This window comes from Haliaeetus albicilla, chromosome 20 (assembly GCF_947461875.1).
Source record: "Haliaeetus albicilla chromosome 20, bHalAlb1.1, whole genome shotgun sequence".
NCBI classification, from domain to species: Eukaryota; Metazoa; Chordata; class Aves; order Accipitriformes; family Accipitridae; genus Haliaeetus; species Haliaeetus albicilla.
The window spans coordinates 20,281,268-20,295,724 of record NC_091502.1 but is presented as its reverse complement, the minus strand read 5'-3'; the positions used below and the strand labels follow the sequence as shown (position 1 = coordinate 20,295,724).

General features: G+C 50.7%; 1 protein-coding gene and 1 long non-coding RNA gene across 2 annotated transcripts; one reads left to right on the top strand and one right to left on the bottom strand.

Moving 5' to 3' along the window:
- Positions 1-9,058: 9,058 nt before the first annotated feature.
- FAM181B (family with sequence similarity 181 member B) lies at positions 9,059-11,186 on the top strand. Its single transcript, XM_069808442.1, has one exon. It carries the CDS (start codon positions 9,148-9,150, stop codon positions 10,318-10,320), a length of 1,173 nt encoding a protein of 390 aa, XP_069664543.1. The 5' UTR covers positions 9,059-9,147; the 3' UTR covers positions 10,321-11,186.
- A 1,285-nt stretch (positions 11,187-12,471) lies between these two features.
- On the bottom strand, positions 12,472-13,502 carry LOC138690174 (uncharacterized). Its single transcript, XR_011328999.1, has 2 exons — positions 13,153-13,502; positions 12,472-13,067 (listed from the first exon to the last, which is right to left on the bottom strand). It is a non-coding gene; the product is annotated as an uncharacterized lncRNA (long non-coding RNA).
- Between the last annotated feature and the right edge of the window lie 955 nt (positions 13,503-14,457).

The following is a 14,457-nucleotide window of genomic DNA, read 5'->3' as shown; positions in this document are numbered from 1 at the left end:
ACCTTTCTAATAGGCAGTTTTCAATAGGCAAAACTGGTCACAGTTTTGATAGCATTTTCAAACTGAAAATTAAAGCAATTAAAAATTCCACAATTGTCTTTTTTTTGAAAAAAAAAAAAGAAAATTCTTGGAAAGAAATAGGGTTTAACCATTTAAATACTGGGACACAGTGTTGACCAACATTTTTAAAGATGATCCTGCATTGCAAATATCTCATAACTATTGTAACACACCAGAAAAAAAAACAAAAAATCCTTTAGGTAAAGAATGAGATGGTGCCAGAGCAGCTTCCATAGGCGGAGACCACCTTGTTGCCAGGGTCATCACGTTACAGATCCATCAGCTGAGCTGCACCAGGTTTTTTAAGAGACATAAAGGAATAAGAAGAGTTATGATGGCATTGCCATGGTCACAGGTACCTGAAGTCACCTCCAAGTCAGAGACTCTTCAGCATGGTTGAAGCATCATTTGAGAGCTACCCGGAGTGGGAGAGAGGGCTGAGCCCAGGCCATGGGAGGGCTGGAAGGACAAGCAGAGTTTAGCTCAGAGCTACATGGAAGCAAGATGCCATATGTCGTATGAAGATTTTGGCATGGGGTTTCCTGGCTCAAGAAAATTGGTTATTCCCAAGTGGAGGGCAAAGAGACAGGGACTGGCTCACCAGAGTCCTGGGAGTCGCTGATGCTCAGCAATTCTGAAAATTAAGGTCCATGAATTGGGGTTATTCATCATTCAATGAAAGGCAATGGAAATGGCTTCACTGGGGGTTGGACCAGGTCCTTACTTCACAGCATAAATAATGAATGAGAAGACCCCTTTCTGAAGCACTGGTGCTGAGCTGTGTTCGACCATGAACCACACACCGAACAGCACCCAGCCCTCCTACGCTCTCCCGTGTTGTGGATGGCGCATGGCCGGACCTCTGAGAAACACCGCCGTGCCTTTGGTTTCAGTGACCATTCTGAGATACATGAAGACTATTTTGCAGCATTTGCTAAATCCTCACTGTTTGCATCAGGTAAGATTTGAGGAGCTCCTGTCTTCCCCAAAGCCATGGAGCACTTCCCAGCAAAGCCTGCCAGGAACCATGAGATCAAATAAACTGGTTCCTGCCAAGCAAACAGAGATTAGTGGAAGGATAGCGTGCAGCAAACAAGGCAGTGCTTGACATTAGTTGCTATCTGTTTGCATTTCACATTTTATTTCCACCCAGCAAAGATCTTCCAAGCAGCACCCTGCACGACTAGCAAAAATGAAAGAATGATTTTGATCTCAAAACCCACACATTTACCTGCAGAAACACCTCTGAGTGAAGATAAAACCCAGCAAATTTCAAGGAATATACAAGGACTTAGGAAAAAGAAATATGAAAAAATATTTCTCAACATTATGAAAAGTAATTTCCTTTCTTATTCTTTTCAAGTATCTGTAAATGTTTCCTAAATGCATACTTCTACCAGTAGCCAAGTGCCGGACTACGAGCAGGACTTAATGAAATGAAATTAGAATTTCAATCCCCAAAACTCTTCCCTGAAGAGGCAAATGATGGTTTTTGCACAGCTCTTGTAGTGGTGACAGAGAACCACCAGCGGTATACCCAAGTGCTGTATTCAAGAAAGCAGCCCACAAAACTTGCACTATTTTTGTGGCAGACAAGTTCATGTTTTCTCAACTTTTGTGGGATTTTGATCTATACCAGGTCATTTTTAAGCAAGCCATAAATGATTATGCAAAATTTAGGTGGAAGACTGATATATTACAGCTAATACTCTTCCTGAATGCCCATGTTTTCAGAGGGTATGAAAAAACATTTAACCCACTGAAGGCAACTCCAGTGAAGAGCTGAAAGCCTGCTGCCATCACCTTTAAAATTATATAGAAGATTTGAACAGAAGTCACAACAGAATGAAGAAGATGAGTGTTTCTCCAAGTGGCAGGTTTATATAATGACAAAACCATCTACAGTCTAAAATAGTGAAAGCAACACAAAGTTTGTTAAGCTGGTGCTGAGATTTGTTTTCAGATGAGCTGCCCCAGGAATTAGATTCGGACACGGTCCCTTCCCCATTGCATGCTGCTTCTGATCTTGTTGTCCTTAAGCTTCCAGTCTACCTTCCCATAGATAGATTTCCTTCACAATATATCATATACAAAGTGCATAACACAGCTGTGGAACAGCATTTACAACTGCTCAGATGAAGGAGAATGAGATGGCCATGATGGAAGAGCTGATTCACCGACAAGCAACCCCAGTTTTACAGTGGAGTAACCTCACTGAAATAAGGAATTCTACTCTTCTAAAACCAAGAGTTGGGTCGGGCTCAGCTGAACGATGGGCTTTCCTATTCATCCATAAGGTTAAATACAGTCCCCCCACGTGTGGTCCGTGTTTCAGCTGAGTCCTGCACTCCTCACATGGGCGAAGCAACCGTTGCCTTATGAGCAACACGATCCCAGGATAGGAGGCTGCAGGACTGGGCTGTGTAAATCCCCAAGATTTCAGAAAATACTGGCATATGGGAAATAAAGTCTCTCCCTGATGAATTTATGAACTCTGTTCCAGTGGAAACTTTGGATATACAAACTTGATTGGATGAGGGCTTGAAGTGAGCCACTATTTCTTTTCCAGTTCTAAACCGTATATGCTTTTTTTCCTTGCTTGCTTAAAATAAGCATATAAAAAATCTCAGGTTAAATGTTTAAAGTTCACCTCAGACACTTGTGTCTAGCTTACCAATACTTTGCTGAAACCCAGCAGTCTCCAGTGGCATCTCAGAGCTCAGCCCAGCCTGGCCAAGGACCAGGAGAGCCTTTACAGGATCTCCTGATGGACCGATGATCCCCTGAACACGCACAACACAGCTCTCTGCTTTATCCTTGTACAACTCTTTCCAATGTGATGCAGTGCTTACAAGCACACGTCACCCACTTACCGGTGCCAGCAGAACCACCAAAACCTGCTTTGCCCTTTCTTCTGGAGGGAATATATCCCAGGAGAACATGAGACACACACCAAGATTGAAAGAGGGGAAGGGAAACTGAGACAACGGCATCCAGAAACTGCAAAAGGAAAACAGGGCTTCATTTGCAGGGTGCCAAGTCTGCAGTCCTGTGTCCACTAATAATTTCATCCAAATAAAACGGCATCTCTAAGAAGCCAAGACCATAAAGGAAGGAACCGTGTATATGCACGCGTATGAACGTGCATCATTTGAGGGGGTCTATAATGATTTAAGGCAGGTGAGGACTGAATCTACGTAAGTCCCACGATCTTGTATCAACACACATATACTAAATTTAGGTTAAGTGGCTTAAATTTGGCTTGAGCGGAATATGCCTTTCAACCCTCCTTCTGATTTTACTGAATATTTTCTTGTCAGTTCTTCTTTCTTTATTAGTCGGGAAGCAAACCGGTATGTTTTAAAATTTCTCCCACTGTTGCAAGTATAAACTTCCTGAAGATTTTAGCCTGTTTGCAAGAGATTCAGTAAAATGAAGACTTTTTTTAGGTCAACATTTTCTTCTGGCAGACTGAGCCTGAAGTGCACTTTATTTCCCTTTAATTTAACAGCTCCAGCAGCTTTTCCAGTTAAATCGACTGTTCATTATTGAGCCCATTTATGAAGGGCTGTGCAGTGCAGTTTAATGAATCCCTGGCACAAAGCTCCCTTTCAGCGTAGGGAAAGAATAGCAGCCTATTTAGGTCCTGTAGGGCTGTATGTCAAAGGCTGCCTATAATACTTGTCAGGGAAGGGCAGAAATTCCCACTGATATAAGAATGTGCAAGAAATCAACTTTCACAACCAACTCGCCGATTAAGACGCGATCAGGAAATGAGACTGTAGGTTGTGAGCGGTGACACCTGTTTGGGCAGCCAGATTTTCCCATAACTTGACAACCATATGGGCCGTACAACCGGGCAGGGAAGAAAAAGTCCTCCCTCCCCTGTCGTAGAGATTTTCTTACTTTCACGCTGCCTTCCCAATGCCGGGGTGAAAGGAAAACGGGTGTTGTGAATTGTGAGGGCTGGGCTCAGCGCTGGATTTGGTTTGCCTTCCCCAAGGGCAGGTTTTGCTAGTGATCATAGAATCATGGAATGGTTTGGGTTGGAAAGGACCTTTAAAGGTCACCTAGTTCCAACCCCCCTGCCATGAGCAGGGACATCTTCAACCAGATCAGGTTGCTCAGAGCCCCGTCCAGCCTGACCTTGAACGTTTCCAGGGATGGGGCATCGACCACCTCTCTGGGCAACCTGTTTCACCACCCTCATTGTAAAAAAAAATCTGCTTTATATCAGCCTGATTCTACCCTGTTTTAGCGACGGGACACAGCATGAGATGTTTCCTTCAGGCTGGATCCTAGTGGGATCCCGTCCCAACATTGCAGAGGATTTACCCCGGTGTTGGACACAGAGACGGGCGGTCCCACAAGCATCAGGAGGGCAGATTCAGCTTCTGCAACCGCCTCCAGTGAAGAGCTGCTCCACAAAAGTGCTGGCACCGTAAGGCGGTCCTCAGCTGTCCAAGGCTTTCTTGTTTGCGTAAGCCGCTCTCTCCTTTCTGGCCCGCTTGGTCTGTAAGGATAACAAATTGTTCTTCTTGCGAAGGGCTTGATCGTGTGGCTACGAGCTCAATTTGTGGCCGGTGCAAAGCATTAGTGAGCACAGCGTGTCCCTGCTCCCTTTGATTCACAGGGTAACTGTGCTGTGGTTCCCGCAAAAAAGCCACACTTGATGCCAAGGGCATCGTTCTGAAAAGCCTTGGTTTAATCCCCAGAGCTGGTTGAGATGCTGCTACCTATAATGAGCAAGAAAATAAACAAAACCCAGATAAATTTCCTACACAAAAGTGGGCAAGAAAACAGCAGTAGAGCCCCTGGAGCCCCTTACTGAGCACTGAACGCTATCCTGCGGGATGAAGGTTTGAGGTGGGGGAAGCACTTCTGCAGCCACTTCACTCACCTCGGTCTGATGGGGGGAGAGTGGAGGGATGAGGACATCTGGTCCGAACATTTGCCTGGGGTTGGGGTTATTTTGTGGGTCTGATCCCAGCACTTCCCGGACATTAGACCTTGCCAGCGAGCCGAGGTGGATCGCTGGTGGGATGTGAAGCCGCCCTGTGCAGGCTGAGCATCATCAACCCGAATGAGCACAGGCAGAAGAGAAGCATTGGCTCATACAGCCGCTGGGAAAGAGAGGTGTTTTACAGGAATAACCAAACCGCTATTTCCCTGGAAAAATTAAGTTTCTTTGCAAGTTGTTGACATCATGTGGCTTAGCAAATTTCCCCCCAGGCATTGCCCAACTTGGGGTAATCAGCTCTGCTTGAGAGAACACGGAGAATAAGCATGTTTAATGCAATTATGAAGGCTTTCTAAATCTCCAGATCTGGTTGAGAATATGTAAATTCGGCTGCTTAGCACAACTGAATGCAAACTTTCCTTTGCATGCCTGACAATTGTTTTAATACTCTCCAATTTTTAGGAGGTAATAAAGTCTCCCACTAAACCGTAGCTGAGCTCTCAAAGCTGTTTAATTGAATGAATTCAGCCTTACAGAAGAGAAGCCAGGGCTTTCAGCTTTTTTTTCTCTAAGCCACCGGATATTTAGCCACTCTGCATATAATACCACCCAGACTCATTAACAACCCCCTTTAGACAGGCTATGAAATATTGCCGCTGTAATGCTGAAGCAGATACTAACTTGAGGACAACTTATTTGCTGCTCTATGAGAGTCGTTTCATGTTGCTTAGATAAGAAATGGTCCCCAACTGGCTGCACATCCAGCGACAGATAGCGATCCCCATTTTCTAGACCCATGTGCAGCTTGAAGTGGCCTCAGAGTAGATGCAAAACTATCAGGCGCAGCAGACGGGATATATATGTTGTTCTTTACATTTCCCCATCAATAAGGGAGCTTGGAGCAGACTGCAAAGCTTGACAGCGCTTGACAGGACCTGAGGGCAAAAGCTCGGGTAGCTAATCCGTGTCAGTTGTATTCAAGCTAAGTAGTTTAAATCCACCTTCTATGTAGACCTACTCCTTCTGATATGGAGACGTATATAGATTTCCCATAGCCCTCTGCCTACCGGGTTTTTTTGCTTCAATTACACAGTTGCACTCAGAGCAACTTTCTGAAGAAGAGAGTCTGGGAGGCTCCAGCTGAGCAGGTTTTGCAAGGAAACCCAGTCCAGATGTGCCAGCACCAGAGCCAAGGCTGTGCCTGGGACCGCCGGGCTCTGCCTGCCGCTGGGACCCTGCTGAGATGCAGGTGAGAGACCAAGAAAATCAGCATTTTTGTTTTGTAGAGGATTTTGAGCCTTTTTTTCCTCTCATGAAATACATGCTTTCCCCTCTTTTCTCCTTGCAATATTTGCTTTGCATTCAACAAGTGTTTGAAACAAGTCAGGTGAATTTGGCCCATTTTTCCTTTTTTTTTACCACGAAGTACAGTCTTAGGAGCCTGTTTCCCTTTCCTTCTGCAGAGTTTCGCTTTCCATTTTTTTCCTTCCAACACAAAACTACTGCATTTCTAATGAGTCGATGCAGACCAAGAAAACTCACTTTTTCAGTCAAAATCCGATATGCATCTTTATTTATATTTGGATGTATAAAATCACCGAAAATAAATCTGGACCTCAAAGGGTTGAGGTTGTTCTGCATCAGTGCAAAAGTCTTCTAAAGAAAAACCAACCAAATACCTTTTCCCCCCAGAAAAGACAAGATAGTTCCTTCAGGAGCCATTATCAGTACTTTCAGTAGCCACTTCACTAATTTTTTCTACCTTCTGTATGGGAGATTTATACTGCTGCTTCACTAAAGGCATGCAAGTAAAAACCTCCAGTTTTAACTGAATGCAGCCCGGTCATTTAAAATCTCTGCTGGATCACAGTGCTAGATTTTCTCAGGACTACACCTGACTAGGAAAATACAATATGCCAGGTAATGTGCATAGCAATGAGCTTGGAAAAAAACTCCTTTGCAAATTAAATTAGGCTCACGCATCATGGCAGGTGTCAGAGCAAGAGTGTGCCTCCGTGCCCGTGCACCTAGAGCTGTGCGAGTGATCCAGCACCAGCGGGTCTGACCTCGGGCAGAGGAACACGTTTTGTGCCAGCCGAACCGATGGGGGGGGACAGCGCCGGGGGTAGTCGCACGCCGGTGATGGGGATCACACTGGTTGGGTCTGGGGGATGCTGTGTACCTGTCCCGGGTGTCTGTGTGTACCTGTCCCGGAGGCTGTGTACCTGTGCCGGTGTGTGTGTAGCTGTCCCGGGTTGTGTGTGTGTACCTGTCCCAGGGGCTATGTACCTGTCCTGGGGTGTGTGTGTACCTGTCCTGCAGGTGGGTGTACCTGTCCTGTGTGTGTAGCTGTCCCAGGGTCTGTGTGTGCCTGTCCCGGGGTTCTGTGTGTACCTGTCCTGGTGTGTGTGTGTGTGTGTGTACCTGTCCGAAGGGCTGTGTATCTGCCCTGGTGTGTGTCTATCTGCCCTGGTGTGTGTCTATCTGTCCCGGTGCATGTGTACCTGTCTCAGGGGTCTGTGTGTACCTGTCCTGCAGGTGGGTGTACCTGTCCTGTGTGTGTAGCTGTCCCAGGGTCTGTGTGTGCCTGTCCCGGGGTTCTGTGTGTACCTGTCCTGGTGTGTGTGTGTGTGTGTGTACCTGTCCGAAGGGCTGTGTATCTGCCCTGGTGTGTGTCTATCTGCCCTGGTGTGTGTCTATCTGTCCCGGTGCATGTGTACCTGTCTCAGGGGTCTGTGTGTACCTGTCCCGATGTGTGTGTACCTGTCCCGGTGTGTACCTGTCCCAGGGTGTGTGTACCTGTCCCGATGTGTGTGTACCTGTCCCGGTGTGTACCTGTCCCAGGGTGTGTGTACCTGTCCCGGTTTGTGTGTACCTGTCCCTGTGTGTGTGTACCTGTCCCTGTGTGTGTGTGTACCTGTCCCGATCTGTATGTACCTGTCCCAGGGTGTGTGTACCTGTCCCTGTGTGTGTACCTGTCCCTGTGCGTGTGTACCTGTCCCGATCTCTATGTACCTGTCCCTGTGTGTGTGTGTACCTGTCCCGATCTGCATGTACCTGTCCCAGGGTGTGTGTGTACCTGTCCTGGTGTGTGTGTACCTGTCCCTGTGTGTGTGTACCTGTCCCTGTGCGTGTGTGTACCTGTCCCGATCTCTATGTACCTGTCCCTGTGTGTGTGTGTACCTGTCCCGATCTGCATGTACCTGTCCCAGGGTGTGTGTACCTGTCCCTGTGTGTGTGTACCTGTCCCTGTGTGTGTGTGTACCTGTCCCGATCTGTATGTACCTGTCCCAGGGTGTGTGTGTACCTGTCCTGGTGTGTGTGTACCTGTCCCTGTGTGTGTGTACCTGTCCCTGTGCGTGTGTGTACCTGTCCCGATCTCTATGTACCTGTCCCTGTGTGTGTGTGTACCTGTCCCGATCTGCATGTACCTGTCCCTGTGTGTGTGTACCTGTCCCTGTGTGTGTGTGTACCTGTCCCGATCTGTATGTACCTGTCCCAGGGTGTGTGTACCTGTCCCGGTGTGTGTGTACCTGTCCCTGTGTGTGTGTGTACCTGTCCCGATCTGTATGTACCTGTCCCTGTGTGTGTGTGTACCTGTCCCGATCTGTATGTACCTGTCCCAGGGTGTGTGTACCTGTCCCGGTGTGTGTGTACCTGTCCCGATCTGTATGTACCTGTCCCGGTGTGTGTGTACCTGTCCCTGTGCGTGTGTGTACCTGTCCCGATCTGCATGTACCTGTCCCAGGGTGTGTGTGTACCTGTCCCGATCTGCATGTACCTGTCCCAGGGTGTGTGTACCTACCCCTGTGTGTGTGTCCCTGTCCCTGTGTGTCCCTGTCCCTGTCCCGGGGCTGTCCGTGCGTGTTTCCCGCCCCGGGGGCGCTGCCCGTCCCGCCCCTGCGGCACCGCCGCTGCCCCCCGGCCGGGGGGTGGGCGCAGCCGGCCGGGCCCGGCCCGGCCCGGCCCCCGGTGGCCCCGGCGGGGTAGGCGGGGAGGGCCGGGTCCAGCCCCGCCGCTGAGCCCTCCCTCCGCCCCCGCCCGCCGCCTTTTCCCCGCCGCCGCCGCCGCCCGCCCGCCCCGCGCAGCCCTGCGGAGCTCGGGGCGGCGGCGCCGGGCCGCCGGCCATGGCCGTGCCAGCCGCCCTGCTCAGCCCCCACCACCTCCTCTCCTTCTGCTTCCCCGCCGCCGGCGGCCTCCTGGGCTATGCCGACCTGGAGAAGGGCTACGAGGGCAGCGGCGGCGGCGGCGGCGGCGCGGGCGAGGCCGGGGACTTTAAAGAAGCCACCAGGGACCTGCTGAGCTTCATCGACTCGGCCTCCAGCAACATCAAGCTGGCGCTGGACAAGCCGGTGAAGTCCAAGCGGAAGGTGAACCATCGGAAGTACCTGCAGAAGCAGATCAAGCGCTGCACCGGCATCATCGCCGCTCCCCCCCCGCCGCCGCCCGCCCCGCCGCCGCCCGCCGCCGCCGCCTCCTCCTCCTCCTCCTCCTCCTCCCCGCCCGCCGCCTGCCCCGCCAAGCCCCCGCCGCGCCGGGAGGCCTCGCAGGCGGCCAGCAGCCTCCAGAGCAAGAGCCTGGCGGCCCTTTTCGGCTCCCTGCAGCGGGGACGGGGCCCGGCGGCCGGCGGCGGAGGAGGAGAGGCGGCGGGCGGCGGGGCGGCGAGCGGCGGCGGGGGGGCAGCGGCGGCGGGCGGCCCGCGGAAGGTGCCGCTGCGGGACCGCAACCTGCCGCCCTCCTTCTTCACGGAGCCGGCGCTGCCCGCCGCCGCCGCCGCCCGCGGGCCGCCGCCGGGGGCCAAGGAGCTGGAGAAGGGCGGAGGAGGAGGAGGAGGCGGCGGCGGCGGCGGGGCGGAGGCGACCGAGTTCTTCGAGCTGCTGGGCCCCGAGTACGGCGCGTTGCTGCCCGAACACGCCGCCCCGCCGGACGCCTTCCCCGGCGGCGGGGCAGCCGCCCGCCTGCCCGCCGAGCTGGGCCTGGAGCACGGCCTCTACGAAGCGCCGCTGCCTCTGCCCGCCGCCCACCATCACCCGTTGCTGGGCGGGCTGCTCTACCCCGAGCCGCCCTGGAGCCCGGCCGGGCCCTGCAGCCCCCCGAAGAAGGCGCCGGCCGAGGCGCTTCGCCCGCTCTACCCCGGCGGCGGGGAGCCGGCCCCCGGCGGCGGCGGCGGCGGCGAGGAGCCCGGCGGGCACTTGTCGCCGGGGTTCGCCCCCTTCTTCCCCGAGTGCCCGCTGCCCCCGCCGCAGGTGCCCTACGACTACAGCGCCGGCTACCACCGCCCGGCCTACCCCGGCCTGTAGGGCCGCGCCGGAGGGCTCGGCGAACCGCCCCGGCCCCGCAGCGCTCCGCCCGGGACGATGAAATGGCGGCGGGGGGCCGGGGGAGGCCACCCGCGGGGACCTGACGGGAGCTCGGGGGGTCGGGGGTGTGCGGGTGGGCGTGCGTGTCCCGAAACCACGGCCCCCGCAGGATTCACCCGTGTGCTCTGCGAGTCGCCGCCTCCTGCCGTTTGGGAGGCGCTGCAAATAAAATGTGAAATACTGGGTTCCTTCAGGTGTTTTTCTAGCGGCCGGCGACTACCTTTCCTTAGCCCTTTTCCTTCGGGGTCAGGTTGTGTCCTGCTGTAGGCAGAGGCCCTCGGCTGTACCTGTCCTTAGGCGGCGTTGGAACGGGGGCCGCGCTTGGCGAAGGCGGCCGGGGCCGCTCGGACGCGGTTTCGGTCTGAAAGTAAGACCTGGTCAACTCTTGCGGCGCGGTTAACATTTTTCCCAGGTTGGCGTGCATCGCAAGCGCTGGCGGATGTTCAGCTGAGGACACAAAGGCGAGGAAAAACCATAAAAAATTAAAAAGCGAAGCAAGATTAAAAATGCTGCTACCAAAACTTAGTGTCCTGAAATTTAACAATGTCTTGCAGGATCTTGCAAACAGCAATTTACAGCGATAACGTAAGTTAATTGATGGCGTAAGTTCGGGACAAAAATGTACTGTAGCCGCTGCGGTGGTGTGATTCCTTCGGACGGTTGGATTCCTTCCAGGAATGTGTCAAAGCTCGGAAAGGAACGTGGCTCGGTCTCATTGTGTACAGGAGATTATCTGATAATCATTTAAGTTATGTAAAAGAGTCTATGATAGGTCCTGTAAAAATAAAGCTACACAATAGATCTAAGGTCTGTGGTTGTTACTGCCGTTGAAACGCGGCGTTCAAGGGGCTTTCACCGCGCCTCCACCCTCTGTAATGGTTTCTTGGCAGGAGTTAAGACGGGCAGTTGTTTTTGTCTTTCCTGAATCTTTTGAAATGCCGTATTTTATCCACAGTCGCCCGTGTGTGTTTTGCCTTCATTTGTACCGGCTGTTTCTTTAACTTACTAGAAAGAAGGGAATGATAATACGCTACAAAGCCAAGGGATGAAAATTGTTACAGTTATGAAAACAGATCAAAATGCTCAGAGGTTTCCTATTGAGATGCAAGTCTTAAAAGGCAATCCCGCAGTCTGGCTCCCCGCCAGCCCCAAGGGGATTGTTTGTTTTTGAAACGGGATCCACATACGGATCAGCCTGAGGTTTTACCCTCGGTGGTGACAAATCCTTGTGCCTTCTGTCTTTTAAAAGATAATGTGAAAGGTGAAACAGTTTTCTTCGTTCATCAACCCAGATTTAACTTTTCAGAGACTTGGGGTCAAGGCGTTGGGGTGCGTGGAGAGGCGAAGCAAGATCTTTTGGAAATAAACCTTCAGATAGTTTGTTTCGGAAATTGGCTTCATTTTACTTTTAAACAGCAAGAGCTGTAACTTACGCTGCTGCCTCTTTCCTCCCCGAAAGCTGCCCAAGGTCTCCACAAAAGCTGTATGGAAGGGAACCACTGTGGATGAATGTCCACAACACTCCAGCGTCTAAGAGCTGCACGCTGTTAAGGAAATGCTCTTTTCAAGTATAATTTTGCAGTAGTTTATTTAACTAAGCTTCACGAGAGCGTGTATGAGGAACAATGGGCGGCCGGTCCAGCCAAGGTAGCTACAAATTAGGTTAATCCTGCCCCGCTGCTGGTTTTGATGAGGGGACAATGTCCTGCTCTGTGAACTCAGTCCTGCCGCCTTCACTTTGGCAAACCTCCCGGTGAAGTTTGCGTTCACAAGCAGCGCTCTGCCAGGTCCAAGCAGAGCCTGCGTATAACCACGGTTTAGATTACCTAGACAGGGCCAGCTGGGGGGTTATTTCAGCTGGAGAGGTGGTCTTGTTTGTTTAGCAACTGCTTCAAGCATGTGAATTTGTAGCACGAACTGGCAGCTGCTTGGAGTATCTCAGCTCGAGGGTGCTGCGCTGAGCTATCGTATTGCCCAGCTTTCTCACCTGAGCCGTGCGCCCGAGGTCGGCGCGTTCAGCAGGCCGAGCAGATGAAGGGGAAGCTGATAATGGAATGGTCTCTGCTAAGAAAACACCTTTTTCACTTAGGATTTCACTGAGCAATTGATTTATTTCACAAGCTCAATATGCAAATGTGTATTAACCGGGGATCTAATCCTGAAGACCTTGCAGCCTATCCTGTCAGCTGTCTCACAGACTTCAGTGAGGCTTTGCTCAGAAGAAGTCTAAAAGAGGTCTTCGGGAATAGAGTCTGGGATATGCTATGTAGACGTTGCAAACCTGAATGGTTTGGTTGCCCACAGGCCTCACCTTTTGATTCCAGGTAGCCGTGAAGTGCCACAAATCTGACCTGCCAGTGGTTTTCACTCATTTGGTGCTCTGCTGCCTTGGTGCCCTGTGGTACTCAGCAGCTGAGCATCGTCAGCCTTCTTGGGCGAGATCTTGTCTCAGACCAGTGGGAGAAGCGGCTCTGTGGGTGTCAGCAGAGCCGGGCTGGTGTAAAACTGGCATGGCAGCCCGCTCCAGATGCTGCCAGGCTGGGAGGGTTCTTTGTGGGCTTGCAAGAAGTTGGGAACGGGCTCCAGGAGTCAGCCTGACTGAACAGCAGCTGCGGATGTTGCTTCGGCTTAGCTGCTATTCTGCAATAGCTTCTTAAAGGGGGATTTTCAGTTCATAGGAGATTACACTGAAAAAAAAAATCAATAAAAAAATTAGTATTCTTCAAAGCACCTCTGCGTTTTTGCCAGAGGATGGATGTATTTGAGGAGTACCTGGGATGGGAAGCCTGATGAGGCTGGAAAGGAGCTAACAATGGCTGGGTCGATCCTGGCAGCTTTCCCCACAGCAGAGGCCAGACAAAGGACTTCGGTGCAACTCCTGAGGAGTGCTGGAGCTCCTCTCCCTGCTGCGGAGGAGGCGAGGGCACAGCTACCAGACCAGGGCTTGCCATCTAGCGGAGCTGCAGCTTTCAGCTGCTTTGTGCATGTGTGGGCTCTTTTTGTTGTGGTTGTTTCCCCCAGCTTGAATAGTGCAGGCACTGAAAATGTCACAAGAGTCTCACTCAGGAACACCCTTGGGAACTTGTTTTCTCCACTGAAACACTGAAGAGCATCATCTTAAGCGTCTGTAAGAATAAAACCTTTTGTAATCGAGCAAGATATTTTGGGTTATCTGCTGCACTTTTACAAGGAGTCTGTCCCTAACTAAAGCTGATCCTTTTTAGCTTTTCTGTCTTAAAAGAAGTGTGTCCCTTTGAATGGCAGCGGGTTCTCGTTTGGTTGGATCAAGGTCAGACTATCAAACTATTTCGTTTTGCAAAGCCCCTGCACCGAGTTCCTCAGATATACTAAATTCCGTTTTGTTGCCAGTGTACTTTACACATACCATCTGATTTTACTGGAGATTTTGGTGGAAAAGCATACACAGCTGAATAATTTTTCATATGCAGTCAAAGATGATAAAGGGGAATAACAAGAACCCCTCGTTCTCTTTTTAAGTGAGGGAATCTTACCTTTCCTTAATGGTGATTTACTGATGAACAACAAAGCGTTCACCATGAATAGTTATTACTGCGTCTCAGTATTTTGTGACTTAAACGGTCTGGGTCTTTTCCAAAGCCACTTCAAGAAAGCAGAAAGATCCCTTTATTTTCTTGGATGGGCTTTTGAAAAAGGCTCACTAACTATTTCATGACCTGAGCTTGGGATTGCTCTAATACGGCCTGACCGTCGATGATGAGTCACCTTCGATGAGCTTACATAGTTGTTCAAACAATGTTAGGAAAAAAGATACAGAAGTTTATTGTAAACTCTTTTTGTTTTCTGGCTTTTTGAATAAACTCCTTTTGGCAAAAACTGAAGGTCATTCTGCAGTTATTGGCAACAGGAGGAAAAAGGTGGTGAAGCAATTCCGTAGTGATGTGCAAGCAATTGCGATGGAAATGTGAGAGTTCAAGCCTACAAACCTGACTATATGAAATGAGAGTTGGGAATGCTTTTAGGATAGCTTTGTGTCAACTGAAGAGATTGCAGCCTGCCTGCTCTGTAATAAACTCATCTCTCATTTTTAAGATTGGT

What these genes read in the sequence shown, in the direction of transcription:
- FAM181B (XM_069808442.1), top strand. Translation starts at nt 9,148, where the DNA reads ATGGCCGTGCCAGCCGCCCTGCTCAGCCCCCACCACCTCCTCTCCTTC.